This window comes from Oryctolagus cuniculus, chromosome 17 (assembly GCF_051225735.1).
Source record: "Oryctolagus cuniculus isolate XC-2025 breed Fujian yellow rabbit chromosome 17, ASM5122573v1, whole genome shotgun sequence".
Taxonomy (NCBI): Eukaryota; Metazoa; Chordata; class Mammalia; order Lagomorpha; family Leporidae; genus Oryctolagus; species Oryctolagus cuniculus.
The window spans coordinates 27,924,776-27,949,552 of NC_142883.1; the positions used below are offsets into that span (position 1 = coordinate 27,924,776).

Genomic DNA, 24,777 nt, shown 5'->3' on the forward strand with positions numbered 1-24,777 from the left:
GCCATTCATTCTCTCTCCAAACGCTGCAAACCGTGGCTCTAATCAAGAGCACACCTGATTTATGCTGCCTGTGGAGTGAGCCAGGGAGGTGGACTCCTCCACCACTGATTTGTTTATTGCCAAGTCCTTGAAAATTGACTAGGGAGGAGAGGGGAGGTGTGAGAGATGAATTAAGAGCTGTGCCCCATCACATGTGGTATGAAATCCTTTCACTCTGGCTGAGTACAGCTTTTTGTGTTTTTCATGTGAAAATTCTACAAATGTTACAAACACCCACGGCAAGCTCCATGCCTGTCTGCTCTTTGACAACTGCACGGCCCTGACGCTGATATAGTAGCAAGCTGCCTCCATTTCTGGGTCTTAATTAATGAACTGTTGCAGGCTACGCTATAACTCTGTAGTGCTCCTTGGCGAATGACGACAGTATATAAAGTAAGACACGTTTCCCCCATTTGGTGGATATTGATTAAAGGGTTTGTTTTAAAAACATTTAGGTTAACTTGGTTCTTTATTTTATTTATTCATATCCACAGATTAATTGAAAGCATAACAGCTCAAAAAGATTGTGTTAACTTGATCGCCCTCTGCTGGCTACAAAATGGAGTACCTATCTGTTTTTGACCAAATCTTACTACAGCTCTTCCTACAAAGTACTTGGTTTTTAAATTCAACCATACTTTCTAAAGGACAATTATAAATATGGCAGAGGGAGCCATCCAAACTGAATCCCAAACTGCTTCATTTGAATATTCTGTTTCCTGAAAAGAGAGCTTTTGATTTCATATATTGATTAATTTATGAAAAAACAAACCATGGCCAAGCACCAGCATACCTGAGTTCATAAGTACCTGTCGTCCTCTCGTGACAGGGGTAAGGTTGGAGTGAAGCAGGTACAAGGCTCAATCTCCCTGGCTGTTGTGGCACAGGAACTACACCCCAGCTTAGAAATCAGGTGCCCTAAGATCTAGTCCTGACTTTGGCTGTGAGGACAGGCTCTGCAGGGTTCTATGAATTATGATACACTGTAACTTAATTCATACTAAGCTTGAGCATATATAAATGACAGGGAGAAATTTTCAGAAAGATATTTCCCATTAAGCCTATTTAGTTGCCCTGCCCCTGCCTCCCGCCATGACGATTCCTTAGAAAACACAGGTTTAGCCCTACAGAGCTACTCCTACTTGCAGCTGAGATGATCCTCTCCACAGGAAGTTTGAATAAACTCTAAATGTTGTTATCGCCTAGAAAATAGGGGAGGAAAATTCCAGCTGCAGAGTCTGCGTGTAGATTTCTCGCAGGCTTTTGTAATTTGGGAAAATGAACCAAGGCCCCTCATGGCCATGGGAGAACAAGACGCCCATGCACACCTCTGCAGACATTTTTGTTTTAAAGCTGGACTACTTCTTCTACAAAGCAGATCTACAATGAGATTAGCAACCTTGTGCCTCCCTCTCTTTGTGTTTAACTTCCTGGTACCTGACCGCAGTTCAAAGGAGACATTGCTCAGACATTAGCACAATCCAGTCCTCCATCCTTGAAACAAATGTGAAGAGCATTTAATAAAGTCAGAGCAAGGCGATTCTAGAGGAATATCTTTTTCTACCATTAGAGAAAGCAGAAAATGCCACACAAATCAAGGTAACATTGATTGACTTAGCCAGGATCTGGCTTAGTGAAAATTCTGGTTTCAATAATAAAAAGAATAATAACTTCCTTCCACTTAAACAGGCATTTACTCCACCCAGCACTTTCAAATGAACACTCTATTATGTTGTTTATTTTTTTAAAAAAAGATGTATTTATTCATTTCAAAGGCACAGTTACAGAGAGATTTTCCATCTGCTAATTAATTCCTCAAATGGCTGCAAGGGCCAGCACTGGCCCAGGCCAAAGCTGGGAGCCAGGAGCATCTTCCAGGCTTCCCACATGGATGACCCAAGCACTTGGGTCATCTCCCACTGCTTTCCTAGGCCATTAGCAGGGAGCTGGTTCAGAAGTGGAGCTACCAGGACACAAACTGGTGCCTGTATGGAAAGCTGGCACTGCGGAACTGGCTTACCCTACTATGCCACAGTGCCAGTTCCAATTTTCTTCTTAAGATGACCCTGGCCGGCGCCGTGGCTCAATAGGCTAATCCTCCACCTTGCGGCGCCGGCACACCGGGTTCTAGTCCCGGTTGGGGCACCGGATTCTGTCCCGGTTGCCCCTCTTCCAGGCCAGCTCTCTGCTATGGCCAGGGAGTGCAGTGGAGGATGGCCCAGGTGCTTGGGCCCTGCACCCCATGGGAGACCAGGAAAAGCACCTGGCTCCTGGCTCCTGCCAGGATCAGCGCGGTGCGCCGGCTGCAGCGGCGGCCATTGGAGGGTGAACCAGCGGCAAAGGAAGACCTTTCTCTCTCTGTCTCTCTCTCTCACTGTCCACTCTGCCTGTCAAAAAAAAAAAAAAAAAAAAAAAAAAAAAAAAGATGACCCTGGAAAGTGGGTGTTAGCAAGACGGTTAGGCTCATTTTGTAGAAAACACAGGAAATTATGTACCTTTCACGCAAAGACCAAATCACACCATTATAAGTACTATTTTCTGGTCTTTAAAACCTGGCTCTACTAGATTTTTTGGAAAACATGCAAGTCATTCTCAGGGTGTTAGGATTAAATGTGTATGTGCATATCTCTCTCATATCTTTTTTCCCAAGGTGAGAAAAAGTCAAATAAACCATAAATTACCAGTGGAAAAGCTAAGCAACAAAGCTGGGTTAAGAAATATTTGAGTTTGATTCTGCACTGAGTTTCCCAAAGCAAAAATTCTATTCTGTAAATATCATCCAGAACAATGCACAGTGTGGGAAACATTAGAGTCCACAATCCCTTTCCAGCTCATTTCTTAGTTGGGGAACAAGCTATTGCAGATTAATGTGTATCACAATCTATTTTCTGTGAAGGCCAGTTGCTAGGGGTTGGAAAATAGTGGAAAGGGAGTTTAATGCAGGCCACATCCAATCCCATGAACAAGCCCTTGAAAGTCTGTCACCAATAGCTCAAACATATGTTCCAAATGCCATCATTCTCTACATCTGTGCTATTACTCTCTTAGATCAGTGGCCCAAAAAGTGAGGACAAGACCGCCAAAGGTGTTTTATGACTTCCAGGTGGTCAGTTACAGAGAAAGAAGCATTAAAGAAAAGTCTGTTTTCTTTCTGATTACTCAAGAAGTCTGAGACCTTGTTCCTGTCATCTTTGCAATCAGGAAGGAAAACATCCCATGCCTCCCTTGGTATCATGCTCACAAATGTCCTAACCAAGCCAGGCGTATGCAGGTGCTCATACAATATTTCTATGTGTGCTTATACATCCCTGATCTCATCCACTTTACTCAGCAAGTACCAAGTGCAAAATACACTGGACCAGACACCAGCTGGAAAAAAAAAACAGAGACGATAAAACAGTCTCCATGTAAGCATGTGATAAAATCTCTAGACACAAGCATGTTTATCAAGTGGATGTAAAGTCTCCTTCCTCCAAGTCCCCGTAACCTTCCCTGCATCTTTCTGATAAGAGCTTTCCATTTGATTTCTGCACCCATCCCACTGTAAGCTCCGGTGGGTAGGGAGCACGTTCGGTCAGGTGTCTTACTCAATTTAGGCAGCAGGATAAAATGAGACCTCTAGAGTCTGACAGAGTGTCCCTCACTAACTGATGGACTTGGACTACTTAACCTCTCTGAGCCTCAATTCCAACAGTGAGACAGTGACTGTAAGGACTCTGTGAGATAAGACGCAGTCAATGGCTGAGCCAATGCCTTGCCTCTTGCAACTGATGCATTAAGTGCTAGCATTGTGTCTTGGATTTGAAGCAAAATCTGGCAAGGGGATTTGGGTGTCTGATTTAATTGAAAGAGAGAGCTTGGGAAGAAGGGAGGGAGGGAAACAAGATAGGGCAAGGAGAGGAGCTGAGGGACATTAAGATTCAGGGTGACCTCATAGGAAGCTCAAATTGCATCAAGGAACTGGCTCCACCTGAGAGGGGGTCCAACCCTTTACACCCTCCCCTCCACCAAACCCTCTGTGTCAGTCCTCCACAACTACTGGCTGATTCCTTGGGGTAAGACAGGGACATATTCTCCACGGTCAGGCAGCTCCTGTTTGGCTAAGGAAAATCCTCTGAAGAAGAGGGCAGCTGTGAGCTGACAGCAGCCAATACTCACAGCAACCATATAAGGGAGACTCTGACAGGTTTGTCATCCTGTGTCCAGAGCTGAGTCTCCGCTACGATACGGACTCAATAAATAGTTGTTACATTGAACTGAATGTAGGGCTCCAAAATGAAGAATACTACGCCAAACCAGCACACATAGCTCCTGCCTCAGCCACAGATCCCAAGGCATCAGAGACAGTGTTCTCATTTCTCCCCTTCACTGGCCCTCTTCATTACCAAGACTACACAAGGTGGTAGCAGATCCCTAAATTCCTTGGCACACTGATTATGTCTGAAGCTGACTTAACTGCTAATTTCCTTGCTTCCCTCGTTTCAAAGATTTTCTGGCATTAATTACACCTACGCTTACATCCAACTATTTCATTGTGATGCAGATTATACTTGTAAGTGCATGAATTATTCTTCGAAGGCAAAAGGAATTAATAATGTTTCACCACTCACTGTGACATGTTTCCAAGCATGTAAGTGACGTGTGCACTTTTAAATGATGTATGTTTTCTGCTCCTTGGTGTGTAAGGACCCAGATTTAAAGAGATAGCAGATGTGGAGGCATCACCTTTTGGATGTCCTGATGTCATGCTTGGGTTTCCACCTCCATCAGTAAGTTCATGAATAAGTAATGTGCTCAGGTCCTGGTACCTCCTCGGATCAGATTGTATCAGCAATCTCAGGCTCTGAAATACCATTAGGGCAAATCCCCAGGGAGGGAAGAGGTGCGCTGGGATGGTCATCAGGAGGAACAGAGAAAAGCATTTTTTAAATTGTAAAGTGCTTTATAAAGGTCAATTATTAGTATTAATTCTTCCACCATCAACCTTATGTTCAATGCTCCTGGCTCCAAATCTTTTGAATTAATCTGACACTTCCAGAGACCTTACTTTTGTTCTAGTACCTGGAAACAAATAAAAAGGTGCCTAACCAGGTTGAGGGACCAATTCTTTTCTTGCAGCAGTGGTCCTTAATTTATGATGGTTGAGTTATCATTTTTGACTCTAAGATGTTATGCAATCAATATGCCTTCAGTAGAAATCTTAGTTTGAATTCTGATCTTTTCTTTGGCTAGGGATCTGCAGTAGGATACTCTGGTGATGCTGGACAGTGATAGTGAGCCACAGCAGCAGGCCACCCCTGGGATCCGGAGTGCAAACAACTAATACTCCAGAATGTGCTGTGTTGCTAAGCTTGAGTGTTCATAGGTGCGATTGATTAGGTGCATTTTCAACCTATGATGGCTTTATTGGGACATAACCTGGGAAGCTGAAGAGTTGAGGAGGATCTGTATTTTTATCTGACACTCCATGGGTAGGGACCAAACTGAAATTAGAAAACAAGTCCTAGTGGGACTAGAAGAAACTTAGTAGTGAGTGGCCAGTGGGTACCAAATGAAAAGGGAACAAATATTCTACACAACATCATCACCATCATGAATTCAAGGAAATGGATCTCTGACAACCAGTTGTTGAATTTGAGAAATTCATGTCTATGAAACAATTGGATCTATTATGCCACTTACCAAATTTCATTTTAGTCTACCCAGTTGTGAGTTATTTGAGAAAGGAAGAAAAAGCAAAAAAATGGAACTCACTATTTGATATGGATAATCCACAAAGTAATTAATGTCTTACATGGAAATCCATAGTAATGGGAAAAACGATAATTTAGAAAATAATAAGACATATAATTGACCTCTAGAATAAGGGCTGACAAATTGTGTGCCAAATCTGATCCTCTGCCTGTTTTGCAAATAAAGTTTAATGGAACACAGCACGTCCATCATTTATATATTGTCTATGGCTGCCTGTATGGTACAGCAGCCCAGTAGGTGAGGCAAAGGCTATTCTAGTCCACAAAGCCAAAAATATTTAGTATTTATCTGAAGTTTGTATTCCTTAAGTAATTTTTTTAAAAAAAGCTCCGGGAACTGTGTATTTGTGATTCAGTAACCATTAGTTATTGTTAATATAAACAGCAAGAACAATTTTCCTCACTCTCCTCACATATGCCCTTGACTCTTGCGCCAACAGGGACACCTGGATAACCTTCTGCCTTTCCCCTAGATTACTCTGCAATGTCTTTTTGACATAACTCACTGTGAATCACTTTCTCTGTATTTCATAACATCCATGCAGAAGGAAATCAGTTTTTTCCCTTTCCTTCATGTAATTCCTAAAAGACAGCTTCAGTCCAAAGCTCATGCAGATTTCAAACCTCATTCCTCTGTCTCCTACTAAAATATTCAGTGGTTGGCCTAACAACCCTGATAAAAGAACAGGTTTGTTTTTCCAACTAATAATATTTTCTCACCTTTAAAATCAATTAGGAGCTCTGAAAACGTTGTGTGATCCAGGGGCTTTGGTTCAGAACATCAACCCTAAATTCCCAAGAGAGCTTATTAGTTCATACAGATTAGCTGCTCAAGGCGCACAGAAGGCCCAGCCTCTGTAAGGTAGGAAGGTAAGATGGGGCTAAAATTAGCACAAGTTGTGAGTAACTCACCTGCTTGAAAAACGCAGATGGATTCTCTCTCTGTCTCTCTCTCTTTCATTTCTCTTGTTCCATCTTTTCTTTCTGACTTTCTGACTAGTATTCAAGAACCAAAATGTTCCAGGTTTAAAAAAGTGCTGATCAATACATGGAGGGCACTGCCCCAGGAGCCCTGGAAAAATCAGCGAGGTAAAATTCCTATCCTAGGGAATTTTTCATCCATTTGGGAAGACAAGACAAGCCCATGAAAAGTTAAATAGCAATTAATGAGTTCAGGGACAGTACAAGACAACAGTGGAAAAGATACTGCCATGTAGCAAATAATTAGTTGCTAAATGCTTCCAGAGGGTTAGCACTATAGAAATTCCAGAGGAGCATAATATCCACATGACATGTGAAAGTGTTAACCAAAACACAAGACAAAGGCCCTCCTACTGCAGGAAGATTAAAAACCCCTAAAGTTAAATATATATTTACACTTCAAGTAAGTAACTTTAGGTGTTTAAGCCAGCTTCCCTGGCTCACAACGTGTGTTGATCAGTCACTGAACACTGTATTCTAACAGCTACAGACATCTCTGTAAGTCAGACCCAAAGATGCAGACAGAATTCAGGACACAAGGTATGGTGAAGTTTTGACAAGATACACTTTAGAGCCATACAGGGGGATGGGACAGGGTCCCTAACTGTGTCAAAGGTCCCTAACAGAATATGGCAGCATTCATGGAACAGTACCCCCACCATGCCCTCCCTAGTCAGTATGAATGAACTGGAGAGAGTGGATTTTGAAATATTCTAGAAAGACCAGACTGAAACACCTGCCAGCTTGGTTTCCTGATTGAAGCTTCTTTATCACGTTCCCCAGTTCACTGTAAGCATGCTGACTCTGAGATGTTTGAGGAAGGAGTTTCTCCCTGGATTTGCTTCCATATTCAAGTTAAAGCCCACGCCTAGATTTTTGTTTCTGTTGGATCACTGTATTTTGATAACCTGATGACTTTCCTGCATAAACACCACAGCATAGTGGTGAAGAATGTGGCTCTAAAACCAAACTGCATGGGTTCAAATCCTTGTCCCCACACTATGATCCTGTGCAAGCTGCTTATCTATCCACTGAGCCCAAGTTTGCCCAGCTATTAATGGGGAGGATAATAGTGCTGAAACAACCTTACAGTCACTAGGGCCAAACGAGTTAATATATGTGGGCTTCTTAGAACTAGCCTGATTACATAGTAATCACCTAATGAATATGAACTGTGAGGCTCCAACACTATATTATTCTAGTTCCTTAATATGTCAGATACAGAGGCAGCTTTGCCTCCTTCTCTGGCTGGGATAAACTTTAGCCCTTTGAGGGCAGGTATAGCAAATCAGAGTTTATCTATTTGATAGTCTTGTTTCTGGCTTTGTGTGCCTATTGTCCCACACCTGGTTCTTCCATAAGGATTTAATTTTAACTTAATTCTAACCTTGCTGTTTTACCTATCAAGTTTTTGTTGAGACTCCCCCTGTGTTTCTTTGATGGGGGCCCTTTGTTCTGACACATGTCAGTCATTCTAAGAACTAGACTAAGCCTTTGCATCCTAGCCTCTGTATAATGCTATGCTCTGTACTCTCTTGTGCTTTGGTCTATGGCAGGACTGCTCAAATGATGGTGGCATGCCTCCCTGGATGCCTTCCATTGCTTGTTGACAGTTCTCCCTCTATATTCTATGCTCCAAGACTGGTTCCCTCATCTTTGCCCTTTGTGGTTTGGCATATAAACCACTCAAATGCAGTCAGAATTTTTGTTATTACAAGTAGCCTCAAACAGTTGAAGCACCTCTTTTCCTGAAGACATCATGGCAAATCAACTGAGTTCCTTCCAAGCATTCTTGAAGGATTCACCTCTTGGTCAGTTGGCTTGGCAAAATGAGACAAGGATGACATCTAGAACTGCTTGATTGTGCTGTTATTGGCAATGCTGTCTCATCAGCATTAAAACAGGGAGAAGTTCTAGGTGAAAGGGGATACTGCTTTAAACAAAGACAGAAAAAGAAACAAAGACTACTGCTTAACACAAACTAAACCCTAATGCTTAGTATGTACCGCAGAACAAAGTTGCTGGATAGCTCTTCATAAAACACTCTGAGTGCCTAGGAACATGGAACCATAAACCCATTCCACCATTTCACTAGAACTAGACCACCAACAAAAAGAAAAGAGAATGACAGCTTCTGAGTAGACATCCCCTGGGAGGCACATAAAAGGAGAAAAATAATCTGAGACATTCTTGGTGCTCTTGGGTTCTCTCTCTTACTCCCTCTCTCTCACCTCCCCAATATATAAAATGAATCAAGGCAAAATGCTGGACATTAACTTCTAGTCACTGTTAAGAAGGCACAAGGTCAATTACAACAACTGGCAGCTCAGAACACACAGCACAAGTTGTAATACAAAAGGAAACCTGTCTCCCAGACAATAAGCCTATTTCGGCTGTTGCACACCTGTGTTGCCCTCCTGTGCACTGGCCTCCAGGAGCCTGTAGGCAAGAAGCAGATCATTAGCAGCCTTGACTTACTCATGCCTCTCCATCCTCTGCTGCATCTTTCAGAATGTGACAGCTATTATTCTAGCTTTAGAAATAGCAATTAAACAAGTCTTCCACAAATACCCTTCTCACCACCTTTCATTCTGTAGCAAACATCCTTTTATGCACACCTCAATCAGAGCTATCCAAATAGCCATTAACACAGCATGGAGAGAGTGAAGAGCAAGAGGAAGCTCAAAACCCAGACAAATAGGAAAGTCAAATTTGTATAAGAACCCATAGGTGACACAGATTTTTGAAAATATATTTCCTTAAAAACATCGCTTCTCTTCATTGCTTATTTTTTTTTTATTTTTTAACCCCTTAAGGTTGTAACTGAGGCAAGTACTTTGCTTATTTAATTCTTATTGCTGCCCTGCTACAAATTCCTAACAGTCCTTGTATCATTAGAAAGAGCAAGGGTACTGCTTTCTGATGAAGGCTTCCAGAATGTGGCTACCCATCTTACCTTTCAAAAAGAAACCCCAGAATTAGTACAGAAGGAATAATTCAGTTCTTACTTAAGCATTCTTAAGTAGGTTAAATATTCCTCTCAGGTCCAAATGCTTTTGCCTTTTATTCAAGAGAGATTGCAATGGAAAACCCATCAATTTAGCATTTACTTCTCCATTACCACTACATGTTGAATCTTGTTTTACAAATAAGGTCCTTTAGGCCGGTGCCACGGCTCAATAGGCTAATCCTCCGCCTTGCGGCGCCGGCACACTGGGTTCTAGTCCCAGTTGGGGCACTGGATTCTGTCCCCGTTGCCCCTCTTCCAGGCCAGCTCTCTGCTGTGGCCCAGGAGTGCAGTGGAGGATGGCCCAAGTGCTTGGGCCCTGCACCCCATGGGAGACCAGGAGAAGTACCTGGCTCCTGCTTTTGGATCAGTGCGGTGCGCGGGCCGCGGCAGCCACTGGTGGGTTAACCAACGGCAAAGGAAGACCTTTCTCTCTGTCTCTCTCTCTGTCTGCTCTGCCTGTCAAAAAAAATAAATAAATAAAATAAAATAAAATAAAAAACAAACCAAATAATGTCCTTCAAAATCAGTATGTCTCAATATTGTGTCATCAAAGAATATTCCTCTGCACCTTCCATCAGACCTTGGGTTTTGAAAATGCTTTTTGGCAAACATTTATTCATACATTTATGAGTGAACTCTGTTCAACATTTAATTGGCCAAAATATGTGTATTTGCCAATCACGTCTTCTGATCAATGAGAGACGACCTTTGATTGCCAGATTAAACTGGGACAGTTGTGTCCAGAGGCAGAGATACTTGACCTTCCTTTTAGCCTGCCCAACTTCATCAAGGGTGTTAAACTTTTGGCAGATATTTTAAAATTTTGAGAACCTTTCAAAAATAATAATGAAATATTAATTTCAAAGAGTATTACAGAAGAAGCAGTGAGTATACTGTGTTTTCACTCTGATTTTATAGAAAGGTGATATTTTGGTGTGTATAGCAGAATTAAAAATATGTGCAATGTTTTCATTTAAAAGCTGACCAGGGATCCTGATCCCCATGATCAACTTCATAATCCTGTCAGCATCTAATGACCCACAAAGTAGGAACCCCTGTTTTGTGGCCAACAAATCAGCTATGGGAAGAACCGAAAGAGAACCAGTGGAACAGGTAGCTTCTGAGCAAATATTCATGCATAGAAGATTCATAAATATGTGGCAAGCACACCAAGGGACCAAAGGCCATTAACTGAAGCTTAATATAATTTATTAAGAAAGTGACCTTCTCAGATGTCTTTCAAGATTCTCTATCAGAATGCAAGCTCCAAGAATTGCAAAAGCCACCTGTGTGTACCAACAGCCTGCAGAGGACCCTCCTAGGGTAGTCTCAGTCTTTATGGAATGAATGAATGAGTGTAAGAGTTCATTATTTCAACACCATTGCTTTAACATGTGAATATACCTTTTAAGGTGTCAAGATTGAGAAGGTACACCTTTAAGACATACGCAGGCATCCAACAGCAGCAGGGCCTTGGGCCCCTTTCTCAAAACAAGCATTGAAATCAGCACTGTGGCAGCTTCTGGCACAGTGTGTTATGCTGCCACCTACAAAGCCAGCATCCCATATTGGAGTGGAGGTTTGCCTCCCAGCCGCTCTGCTTCCAATCCAGCTTTTTGCTAATGCACCTGGGAAGGCAGCAGAAGATGGCTCAAATACTTTGTCACTGCCACGCATCTAGGAGGCCAGGATGGAGGTCCTGGCTGCTGGATTCAGTCTGACTCAGACTTAGCTGTTGTGGCTATTTGGGGAGTAAACCAGTGGATGGAAGATTCTCTCTCTCTCTCTCTCTCTCTCTCTCTCTCTCTCTCTCTTTCTGCCTTTCAAGTAAACAAATCTTTAAAATTCAAAAAGGCATCTTGTCCAGAACAATTGTTAACAGATACTGTGGGCAATACCCTAGTTTACCATTTTTTTTTTTTTATTTTTTGACAGGCAGAGTGGACAGTGAGAGAGAGAGAGACAGAGAGAAAGGTCTTCCTTTGCCGTTGGTTCACCCTCCAATGGCCGCTGCGCCCGGCGCACTGCGGCCGGCGCACCGCGCTGATCCAAAGGCAGGAACCAGGTGCTTCTCCTGGTCTCCCATGGGGTGCAGGGCCCAAGGACTTGGGCCATCCTCCACTGCACTCCCTGGCCACAGCAGAGAGCTGGCCTGGAAGAGGTGCAACCGGGACAGAATCTGGTGCCCCAACAGGGACTAGAACCCGGTGTGCCGGCGCCGCAAGGCGGAGGATTAGCCTGTTGAGCCACAGTGCCTTTCTAATCCTTCACTTAATCCTTTTCTCTTTCACCCAACATCGTGCAAACAATTTTGTTTCAGCATGATTAATTTCTCACATACATTTTTAGCTGCTTCTCACAACAATCCTAGAAAGCAGGCAAACCAAGAGTGACCGTTGGTCCCATTCTACGTATTGAGAACTGGTAAATATGTTAGCCCCAGAGCTCAGCCAGTTGTAGATCTTGGATTAAGAACCAAATGTTATTTTCTGAAAGTGAACATTTTTCCACTACTTTCTTGTGTGTACAGAATTCTCTTTTGTAACCAAGGACCTCTGTATGGGATAAACCATGTGGTTGCTTAAGGCCTAAAATAAGAAAGGGATTGTTATATAAGATGATTCCTTATTGGAGAATTATTCCTTATTGGATATTGAAGAATCCCATATATTTTGTACATGTACAGAACATGGTTTTGCTTCCCACAGTTTCAGTTACCTGCGGTCAACTGTGCTCTGAAAACATGAAATGGAAAATTCCAGAAGTAAACAATTCATACATTTTAAATTCCATGCTGTTCTGAGTAGCATGATGAAATCTTACCCCCTCCTGCTCTGGCCCACGAGGGCATGAATTGTCCCCCTGTCCAGCATATTCATACCATGTATGCTAGCAGCCCTTTAATTACTTAGTAGCCAACTCAGTTATAAGACTGACTTCACTGTAGTATCACAGTATTTGTCTCCAAATAACCATTATTTTACCTAACAATGGCCCCCAAAGCACAAGAGTTGTGATGAAAAAATGTGGATATGCACAAGAGAAGCTGCAGAGTATTTCCTTGAAGTGAAATGGTGAAAGTTTATCTTAGGTGTGTATGTATAAGGAGAAGCATAGTACATGTAGGATTCACTGCTATCCATGGTTTCCAGCACTTACTGGGGGAGCTTGGGAGTATATCTGGGGGTAGGGGACACAACTGCATATAAGACACTGAGAATTTTGCTTGCCTGACTTCCTAGCTTCTTTGCCCATCCCAATTATTCACACAGTGCCTCACCCATGCTGACCTGGCTGCATCTCCGGCCCTCCATCTTCCTGCCACTAAGCCTTCACAATGCCCTTCCCACTCCTTCACCTGGCAAAATCCTACCCATCCTTCGACCGCCTGCTTCACTGTGACTCGTGACACTTTCTTACTGAGTGAAGCATGCTCCACTCTGCCTACACACTGTTTCTTCAGTAGCTTCCTGTAGCTCTCAGGATAAAGTCCAGATCCTTCTGCATGGCTGTCAAGACCCTTCACAATCTGGTTCTTTCTTACATCTTCAGTCTTCTTTCCCATACCCATCACACTCTCTCACACTGCTCTCTACCCACACAACTTTCAATTCTCACATACACATTGTGATTTCTCTCTCCTCTTAGTTTTTATACACAGCTCCCTCATCTACTCTGCTAGAAAAATCCCAACTGTCTTCCAGGAGATCTCAGGTGAGGCACTGCTCTCCTTGAGAGGACCCCCGAGTGAGGGTTGGTACCCATCGTCCCTGATGCTGGAATGTCTCTCCCATGATGGTACTTCTTCACCTGACTGGTAATACTTAGTGACTGACATTCCCATATCTACTTTGACTTTTTCTTCTTTGATGCATTCCCTGTCTGTCCCAGAAGATATCCCATGATCAGATTTTCCCCGATTTAGAAATCCATCTCCATCTTTGCAATCACCACTATCTAAGGGTTTGGGGTCACTGATGTCATAGAAGAAGCATGAAGGCAGGGGCTAACTCAGGCTCAGTTCCCATTCATTCATTTACTCATTCAACAGCTATCTAGGGAATACTTTCTTTTTTAAGATTTATTAATTTATTATTTGAAAGGCAGAGAGAGAAAGAGAGAGACATCTTTCATCCACTGGTTCACTCCCCAAATGGTTGCAACAGCTGGGGCTGGACCAGGCTGAAGCCAGTATCCAGAAGCTTCTTCTGAGTCTTCCTCATGGGTGCAGGGGCCCAAGTACTTGGGCCATTTTCTGCTGCTTTTCCAGGTGCATTAGCAGGGAGGTGGATTGCAAGTGGAGTAGCCAGTACTTGAACTGGTGCCTATATGGGATGCTGGCACTGCAGGTGGAGGCTTAACCTTCTATGCCACAGCACTGGCCCCCTTAAGGAATACTTCTACCTATTTGCTAGGTATTATATTAGGCAATGAACAGAACAGGAAATCCTAGTTGAAGGAATCCCTGTATCCTACTGAGGGAGTCAGACCAGAATAAAAATGAAAAACATGCAATGCAATATATGCTAGCAATCAGTGCTAAGAGAAAAAATCCTGCTATGATTTTGCCCACGGTATCTTGAAAAAAAATACTTAATCAGTCTGAAACCTAATGTCATAAAATGATGCTAAGAATATCTGCTCCAAATAACTAGAAGGTTGCTATGAAACTCAGGTATGAAGGGATATTAAGGCATGTTTGAAAACATGCTTTTATTATGATTATTTTAATTTGATGCAATATGCTCTATTTACCCTCTCCAAAAGTCAGTACATGGATTAAAATAAAAATACATCAGTCATTTAGGTATTTCAAAATGAGCAAATGTCTTACTGATAACTTCAGATCTAATCTGTTTCATGCATAGTCAGAAAAATCACACAAGTACTGCTGTGCACTGGAAAGCATCAACTTCAAGGATTATGATTTTTTTCTTACACTACTGAGATAATGGCAATTTTCCTGTCTAAATGTAAATTGTAAATGTGCATTTGCATGCCCACTTTGGAAAACAAGCTAAGCAGGACTGTCCATCTCATAGAAATGCTATTTTTGTTTCTATGTAGCTCACTTTTACTTGGGACATATGTGAATGCCAGTAATGTGTGGGAGAACATTAAATCATTCCCCTGAATCTTGGGCACCAATTTTAATTTTGCAAGTGTTTGCAAATTTCTTTGCGATTGCAGAACACCTTTTTAATTACAATTTTATAAAGGATTAGTGTATGGAAATAAGTTAAGTCATAACTTTTCCACACTGTACTTGTAAAAGAGAGTTTCATATTCACCATTTTGAGAGGTACCTAGGTATACAGTGAGAATAAAGCAAATGGAGGTGAGCATAGGCTCTTCATTTTACTTATGGATTTCTTTGCAATTATGCAATAAGAAGTGCACATATGCTCAAGGTAACTCAGTACTAAAAATGCTCAAGTTCCTCTTACCTATTCCCCTTCTTATAAGTAATTACTGTTATCAATTCGATGTATGGCCTCCTAGACTTTTTAATACCTAATTACAAATATACACATGTGCATTTGTATATAAATAGCACATTAAATTTTTTTCTAGCAAGTGTGTTTCATAACACATGTCCTGGAGACATCACCATTGTTTTTCCAGTATCATAATGTTGCATTACATTACATCCACAACAGTTTATCCACCACATTCTTTGTAGATAGACATTTGGGGCATTTCCAGTGCCTTCATGTGGTATATGCTTCCTAGCACACATGTGTGCATATTTTTCCATACACATTAAGCAGTGTAATGGTGGCTCAAAGACATTCATTTACTTTTCTCCATATGAAGCTTAACAGACATTGCAGATCTGCTCTCTGATAACAGAGTACCAACTTTTACCAACAAGAACCATTGCAATTAAGGGACTATCTGTGCTACTGTAGAAATGATCTAGGTAGGAAGAGCTAGTATCATCTAGCTCTCAGAAAGTTATGAGCATTGATTCAGCAAGTAAATCTCAAGAGGATGGAAGGGGCTCAGTTGGCAAAAATTTCCTCTTTTCATATCATGAGAGTTAATTCCTCCTTTAGCCTGCCTCATCATTTTTTTGTTTCACTGTTTGCCCCTGTATCTCTGATATCAGATATCTTCGCCTTGATGCTAATGAAATAGTCCATTGGCATTAACAGGAAGTACCATCTATTAAGTGACACATACTTCACATGATCATCTCGGCTGATCATCAGTATAACTTTGTTAGGTAGTTACTTCTTTGATCTTATAAGTTACAATCAAAGAGATACATGAATCCACACAGGGTCTTAACATCTACCAAGCAGCAGAGCAGAAGTCTGAACTGGGCCGGGTGATTCTGAGTGTGTGAGCTGCCAGGCTCCACTGCAAGGAATCACTGTTGTCTCCACCCTCCTAAGGCTCATTATCTGTACCTTCCCCTGCATCAGGCACTGCCCTCTACACAGTGTTAGTTCTTTGTGAATAGGATTTATCTGATATCTTAGACCGTTAGCTTCTGTTAGCCTCTCAACTAAAAGACGCATAGCTGAGTCACCTCTCCTCTGCCATTTCAATATATATATATATATATATATATGTAGTACCTCAAACACAGGAGGTACTCAATAAATTTGGAAAGACAGAGATCCATACCATTAAACCTCATGCAATTTCTTCCATGTAATCTGAGATCACTGAGTGTTCCCAACCGAATCTGAAGATGGCTTTCCTGGGTCACCCATTGCAGCATCTTTCCTGAGCTAATTTGCACACCAGTGCCTCCAGACAGGGGTGGTTTCCAATTCCATCTCTACCATTAGGAACCATTTTCCTTATGGCCCATTCCCCAAAGACTCTCACAATGAACGATCTGATGCATTAATGTGTTAACTTATCTGATACCTTAATTAGAATTTATTTGCCTTAATTCACCAACTGAAGTCCTTCAAAGCTTGCTGCATACCATGTTTATGCTCCGTTTATTCTCGTTCATTCTAAGCCTTCGTCTTCAGGCATTTAACACCAGTTTCCAGTCTTTGGAGCATGCCTTTAATCTTCTTTCAACTCAGCTGCTGAGTGTATACCTAATTGGACCATCTGACTTCCATAAGCAGCTACATCTCTGGACACCATCTTTTGCATCACTTTTCAATCCATACTCTGTTTCCCAAGGGTGAAGCACTCTACCTATGGCTAATGTAAGCCCCCAAGATTTCACCTTGGATCCACAATCCTGGGCCCCTGTTTTTTTGGATGGAGATTTGTCTAACATACAACAAACACTGTTACAAAGACTACTGATGGTTTATTAAAGGAAGTAGCACTCATGTCAAGAAGAGTAAGCCCCTCCTTTCTGCTCTTTCTCCAACCTGATCATCTTCAAGGTCATGATCCTTTTGCCTTCCTAATGGTCCCTAACAACTATTGGGAACCTAATTAAGCTTTTGATATTCATCTTGTAAACTAGCATTTTCATATAGTCTCATTTTGTTTTATGTGATTTATTGTCTCTATTATTGGGATAAAAGCTTCTTGAGATAGGCAATATTCTCCTTAATCATCATCATTATTATCAATAATGTCATTACAAACATTTATTTAATTTGCTATATACACAATGCTTTACATTAATTCATTTAATAGTCACAAGAACTCTATGAGGTAGATGTTCTTATTATCCCATTTTGCAGTTGAGAAAACTGAGGCACAGAGAAGTAATTTGCTCAAGATCACACAGATACTATGTGGTGAGGCAGATATTCGTATCTGAGCACTCTGGTTTGAAGTCTGTGATCTTTACCACTGAGATCTCTTCTTCCATGTGATCACTTTATGATACTGAAAACAACCACGTACAAAAATATTACACAACTAACACTTGTTAGCTGCCTGATACACAATGTGATATTAGGGATCCTTTCGCCATCCTTACATTCACTCTGCAAACATAAGACTTAAGTTTCAGGTCCAATTATTTAGTGTGGACCTAAGCAAAGAGGAAGGAGCCAGAATGTTACAAGATTTACCCACAGTTATGCACAACAAAAACATTCAATACAGCAACAACCCATGAAACAGGAGAAAATATTTGGAAACCTTATAATTGATAAGAGAGAGGATAATAAAATACATGGAACTCAAGTAGCTTAATAGAAAAAAAATTCTAATTAAAAATGGGCAGGGCCAGCGCCACAGCTCAATAGGCTCATCCTCCGCCTGCAGCGCTGGCACACCGGGTTATAGTTCCAGTTGGGGTGCCGGTTCTGTCCCGGTTGCTCCTCTTCCAGTCCAGCTCTCTGCTGTGGCCCAGGAGTGCAGTGGAGGATGGCCCAGGTCCTTGGGCCCTGCACCCACATGGGAGACCAGGAGGGAGCACCTGGCTCCTGGCTTCAGATCAGCGCAGCGCACCGGCCACAATGTGCCGGCCGTAGCGGCCACTTGGGGGGTGAACCAATGGAAAAGGAAGAAGACCTTTCTCTCTGTCTCTCTCTCTCACTGTCTAACTCTGCCTGTCCAAAAAAAAAAAGAGGGCAGATATAAGTAGATACTCTTCAAAAGAAAACATACAGAGGACTAACAAGTATATGAAAAATGACAAACATCACTAATCATCAGGAAAAAGACAATTTAAAACTGTAACCATACACCTGTTAACATGTCAAAAAGACAAAAGACAGCAAGTATTGGTGAGGATGCGAACAAAAGTACTACTGGTGAGGTTGTACATTGGTACAGCCCTTATGGGAAATAGTACGGCTGTTCCTCAAAAGGTTAAAAATAGAGTTACCACATAATTCAGCAACGTCACTACTGGGAATATATATAAAGGATATGGAATCAGTAGGTCACACAGGCATCTGTACTCCTATGCTCATTGTAGCTTTGTTCACAGTGGCCAAGATATAGGCACAGCCTCAGTGTCTATCAATAGATAAACAGAGGAAGAAAGTGTGACATACAACGGAATACTTTCTGGTCTTAACATTCTGTCATTGGCAATAGCATGGATACATTTGGAGGAGGCTAACTGGAATAAATCTGGTACAGGGAGACAAATACTGCATGATCCAACATAGATATGGGACCTAAAGATGAACCTTGGATGCAGAGAGTAGAATGGGGGTGAACAGAGCCTAGAAGTGGGGCCTTAGAGACCTGTTGGACAAAGACAACATTTTAGTTAGATGGGAGGAATTAGCATCTTCTGCCTTGTGGTGGCTGCAATGAAAAGCAATGTAAGAAAATTACTGAAAGATCTTATAAAAATGACAAATATGTGATGCAATGCACTTGTCAATTACCTTGATTCAGTCCTTCCACAATGCATCCATATATCAAAATATATTACACATAATAAATAGGTAGAATTTGTATTTACCCATTGAAAAACTGGCTTTAAATGATTTGCCAACAAGAACTATGGAAGCTTTGGAAAAGCAGACTCAGGACAAGGCTGTCAGAAGGCTGGTCTGTCTGGCAAGACTGTGAGCTTAACAACAAGAGGGCTGGATGCAGATGAGGCCAACAGTAAGACACACAGTGGTAAGAAAATAGGCCTGGGAGGAAGTGGCCTGAGGTGAACTGCAGGGCCACAGACCATGGTAAGACCATGCAAGCCAGTTCTTCTAAAGAGCTTAGCAGAGTGATGGGCACAGCAGGTGCATCGCATGCTTTAGCCACTATATTATTCATGATAATTAGAATTATAAGAATATCTGATATCTGGGTTCCTCACTTAAATGTGTGGCACAGCAATGGGAAATGAAGGCATGTGAGAACTGACAATTCAGTATCCTTTCCCCAGATTCTGGTAATCTGAGTCCGGTAGGTTTCAGTGACATTAGCCCATGGGGGGCAGAAGCATAGTTAGGGAGGACATTGGGTCCTAAGCCTAGAGATTCCAAGGCTCCTGTATAGGTTTCCAAAACACAAATGTGTGCAGTAGGCACAGGGAGAGAGGTCCCTCGTACGTACCACTGGTCCTAGACATGGGGAAATTCCACATCTCAGCTGAGGGACAGGGCCACAGTAGAGAACAGCAAGGATATCTTGGAGCAAAGCCCAGTACCTAGTTTTGGGGTGGGGGGAGGACTTAAAGCAGTCCTGTCTCTGCTCAAGAGCGACCCAGCGAACCACACAGCCCACGGCAAGCTGAGTAGGCCGGTAAAAATCACGTGACACTGAAGGTAAGGAAAAGCTGGAGTTGGGCTGGCCCTGATCTGTGTTGCCTACAGCTGCCTCCCTGTCCTGTCCAGGCCTCACCCCATAGGTGAGTGTGAACAGGCAATCTGGTGCTGTGGCCTTTGCTGAAGGCAGGCACCCAGCGGGTGACTCATCCTGGGGAGTGGAAGCCAAGCTGTCATTCAGCAGAGCCCATGGTGCAAACCTCTGAGGCAAGCCTCCGACCGCCAGGGTCCCAGCAGCGGGGCACCTGTGCTCTGGGCAGGGAATGTGGATTCACACAGCACGAGAGCCATAACATAGCAGGAGATTCACAGAAGCCTTTTAAAAGTCTATCCTTTAAAGTGGTTAGCAAAGCAGGGGGAAAACTGTCAGAGACCTGCGATGAAGAGTTTAATCCAGAGAATCAGCAAAGAGGTGAAGGGAAGCAGAAAAAAAGGAAACAGTGGCGGAAGGAGAGGCTTTGGGATTTTGGAAGAGAAAAGTGAAAGGTGGTAACGAGAGAAAAAACTGTCACATATCAGAAACTGCTCAAGTCGATATTTGTGGAACACTATTTTCCATTCTCCAAGAACTTGCTGCTTTTTTAGCTGTGTTTTATTTCCTCTGCCAGAAATTCCAACTCCTCTAAGCTTTTGAAAAATTCCTACTTGTTCTTAACAAGCTTAAAGGTCTGCTAATTTAAACAAAGCCACACCCTTTCTTGGTGTGTGTTTTCATCAGACCCAACCTTTATAACAGTATATTTAAAAATATAATGCAATACATTACAAACTATTTGTATAATAGCCACCACATTTCCTTCATGATGTTCATCTTCATAGCCCCAAGACTTAAAGTAGGTCCAGATAAATAGGAGGTACTCAATTTGTAGGTGCTCGTAATCTGCTGGCAATATTTATAATGTGACCATTGAACAAACAGTGAAGAATAAATAAGGTAAAGAAAAAATGAAGGGAGAGTGGGAGGAGGAGAAGGAAGTAGAAGGGACAGAAGACAGGAAAGGAAGGATGTGGGGAAGAAGAGGAGGGAGGGAAGAACCTTTCTGATGAAGCTTAGGGTGGGTACCCAGAGAGGAGGCAGGAGGTGGGATTATAAAGGCTCCTTACCGTGTCCCACAGGTCATGTGGGCCAAGCTAAATGTTTGAGCTTCATCTCACTGGTCAAGTAGCATAGTTAAAGGATGCAAAGCAGAATGTTTCAAAGAGCTATCTCCTATGCCATCCCCCAGTATCCTGTTTACTCAATGTGTTATTAATCACATTTATTTGCTCCCTACTTCAAACTACGGTGCTTGCACTCAGAGACTTGGCACATACCCACATTCAAAACCAGCAGACATCAACTTCTCCGGTAACTATTTTTAAAATGACCTCTCATCAGATTCACAGCATTCTAAGCCTGCACCTGTTTATTTGTTCTTTTGAGGGTGACATTTCTCCCTGAGTTAGGACTATAATCATTAGAATCAGAAAAACTTGAGTTTGAATCCTTGCTTGTTCCCTTGCTAGCCTTCTAACTTCAGGTAAATTCTTTATCTCTGAGCCTCAGTCTGTTCCGCTCTATACGGATGATAAATGCTATCTGTTCCAGTGAGTCTAAGAATGGAAAGCTGGTGCTGATGTGGACATCACCTGCAATGCTGCTGTCCCATCTGCTCCACTACTGATCCAGCTCCCTGCTAACACGCCTGGGAAAGCATCGGGAGGTGGCCCAAGTGCTTGGGCCCCTGCACCCACATAGGAGACCTGGATGAAGCTCCTGGCTCCTGCCTTTGACCTGGCCCAGCCTGGACCATTGCAGCCATTTGTGGAGTGAACCAGAGGACAGAAGATCTTTTTCTTTGTCTCTTCCCCTACCCCCCTCTAACTCTGCCTTTCAAATAAAATAAAATGATCTTAACAAAAAAAGAATTCAAAGTTGTTGTAAAGTTCAGACATATACTATGTAATCAATTACAACTCGTAACGGAAGTGTTGCCAATATTAGTTAAGAACAGTAGTAATAATAGGGTTGTTTATTCTTATGTCCTGCTATACTCTCTGGGAGAGACAACTGTCTTCTCTTTTTGTTTTTGTTTTTCTGTCTCCTGCACCAACTCTTCATCTCCCTCTCCCCTCCAAGGTATCTTGTGATTCTCTGAGTGACTCAATACAGAGTCTGTGCTACACATGATGGTTCCCTTTTGCATTGTGCTCTTGCTCTGGGAATGTCACTATCACACACCTAGTTCAATGAGCCAGAGCCTTCAATCTTGTTCTCACTCAACATTCTTTTCTACCTCCACCATATGCAATTCACCAGGCTCTGCTGACACACGCCCCTCACCGGTTACTCATTCTGTCCATTGCTCTCCATTTACACCACCATCTTCATCAAACTCCCTTATCACCAACCCAGACCTCCTCTAGAGCCTGTGGACTGCTTCCTCCAAGGTCACCTTCTCCTGCTTTCCTCCTCACTCTTGTCAATTCTCCAACTCTGTAGCCAGAGGGGTCCTCTTAAAATGCAAATGTGACCCCATGAAATCCCCAGCCTAAGGTCTTATGGCTTTCTACTGCTGTCTGGATAAACGTGCAAATGGGTAACATGGTCATTCTATAATTATGCTTATTGTCTGTGCTGCAGCCACACTGGCCTTCTATGGCCACCTCTTTGCACAGGCTGTTGTCTTTTCCCCTAACAAGCTCTCCAGAGAAATGAGGCTTAAAAAATTCTGTCGCAAAAGCAAAGTTAAGCCCTGAACTCTGACCTAGAACAAGCTCTTGTTGGTTCATGATACTATATGTCACTAATACTTGTATACAACACCACACGAAGACAAGTTTCAGAGAACACGGCAAAGCTGGCCTAGGACAGGAGAACGTGATGGATGGAGGAGCTGGGTGCCTAAAAGCACTTCACTTCACTTTTCTAAATGTGCCCTGTCAAAACGAAGGGAGCAGACCCAGCAAAGCTTAAGTTAGTGGATGCACAATGAAGTAGAATATTTATCTTCAGGCTCCAGAGCTGCAGACCATTCACCATCAGAAAACATCACCAAGTCTGTCTCCCGACATGCCTGGGGCCCTGGGAGTCGGGAGGATTCTGATTTAATGAGCAGCTTACACCATCTGTCAACAGGACTGCTGAGCTATAACTCAGCAAAGAGCAGCAATGAGAACCCAAGGAGCAGAGCACTTGGGCACTTTTTGTGCAAGATGTAACCCCTAGCTTGGTGGTCAGCGAATCATCCAAACCCTAACTACTCAATTTGTGTCCATGACAACCACAGTCTAGCAAGTCTCAGCATTTTCTGAGTGAATGCTTATTGAGCAGTTACAGAGGGAAGACACCCAGCCTAGAACAGAGTTCTGGATGGCCACCTCTGTTTCCCTCTCTGACCCTGATAGTTTCTGGCAAGAAACTGCAAGAAGGGATGTAAACAGCACTGTTGACCAAAGCATTCACGCAGTTACAGATGAAACGAAGGAGAAAGGGAAAGAGTGTGAGTCACCTATGTTTCCTGTGAAATACTGTTCTAAAGTGAAAAAAAATCCGAGATCTTGTTCCTATATTAGTGAAACCAACATAGGGGTTGCCTCTACCACAGTTGTCAAATGATATGATCTTTTACCATGTGATTGGAAATTATCCAATGATGGGCTTCCCTTTAAAGCAAATCACTGTGGAAAGCTATATAACTCTGCATCTATAGTTTCACAGCTCATTTATCTACTGAAGTCTGAGGTCCACTTACATGGGGATGTTTTCCTTATACACTTGAATCCCTAATCCTCTAGGCCGGGTTTACAACACAGGCATGCAGGATGGCAAAGTGTCTGAACCATGGGTCAGATGACTTGTTGTTCAGTTTCTAGCCTTATCACCTGGCAGTATGAATCTGATCAGACTTCCTAACCCTCAGCTTCTTCATCTCTACACGTGGGGATAATGACTGTCCATAACTCCTGTGCTTGGGAAGATAATTAAATGAAATAAAGCACATAAAATAAAATACAGTATTATCTTAAACACACAGGAAACAATAAATGTTGACTATTATTATGAAATTTTAAGAATATTCCTTCCAGTAAAATGCCTTTATACATGAATTTTAGGGTCTTGTGAAATCTTCTGGACATCCTAACCCCAATTCTTCACAACAATTGTGGTGTGAATTTTTGGCAGGATTTGATAGGCAGAGGTAACCGAAAATCATTCAGTCTAAATCTGGTGACTATGAACTTCTTGATGCTTAGCTTTAAGTCTTGCTGTCTTAGTTCCCTATGTAACTATAACACCTCTTAGAATGCCTGGCCTCAACTCCATTTGTTGAATACATCATGGGATGAATAAAGTAGATGAACAAACTGAGCAGTCACACGCAATCCCACTCAACTAGCCTAGCTATAGAACTCATAGGATGCTCTCCTTGGGTGGAAAGCCAGGCCTATGAACCAGGCCGCTGCTGTGTAGACACTGGTTGTTCTTTCTGACTTCCCGCCACATTTTTAATGCCTGTTCTAACATGTATTGGTTCCCTGTTGCTGCTATAACAACAGTAATTTATCATCTTACAATTCAGGAGCTCAGAAGTCTGAAATGAGTCTTAGAGGCTAATATCATGATGCCAGCAGACTTTGGTTCCTTCCAGAAAGCTCCAGGGCAAACCCATTTCCTTGATTTTCCCATTTACTAGAGATCTCTTGCTTGCTCTGCTCACGACTCTTTTTCCATCTCCAAAGAGCATCAGTCATAACCCAACTCTGTTGTTACATCTTCTTTTTCTGACTCTAAATTTCTTCCACTTCCCTCTCATGACGGTCCTTGTGATCACATTGAATCCAC

The 24,777-nt window shown here is 42.4% G+C and overlaps 1 protein-coding gene across 2 annotated transcripts in view; it reads right to left on the minus strand.

Annotated features, from left to right (window-relative positions):
* CA10 (carbonic anhydrase 10 (inactive)) overlaps positions 1-24,777 on the minus strand; it is a 574,039-nt gene that overhangs the window by 526,707 nt on the left and 22,555 nt on the right. The window contains exon 1 of one of the 2 annotated variants that reach the window (XM_089318013.1): positions 833-1,196. The exons of the other annotated variant lie outside the window; for it this stretch is intronic. Coding sequence (XP_089174139.1) covers positions 833-842 — 10 coding nt within the window. The 5' untranslated portion in view covers positions 843-1,196. Of the gene's footprint in view, positions 1-832; positions 1,197-24,777 lie in introns of those variants that run through there. 2 annotated transcript variants of the gene reach the window in all.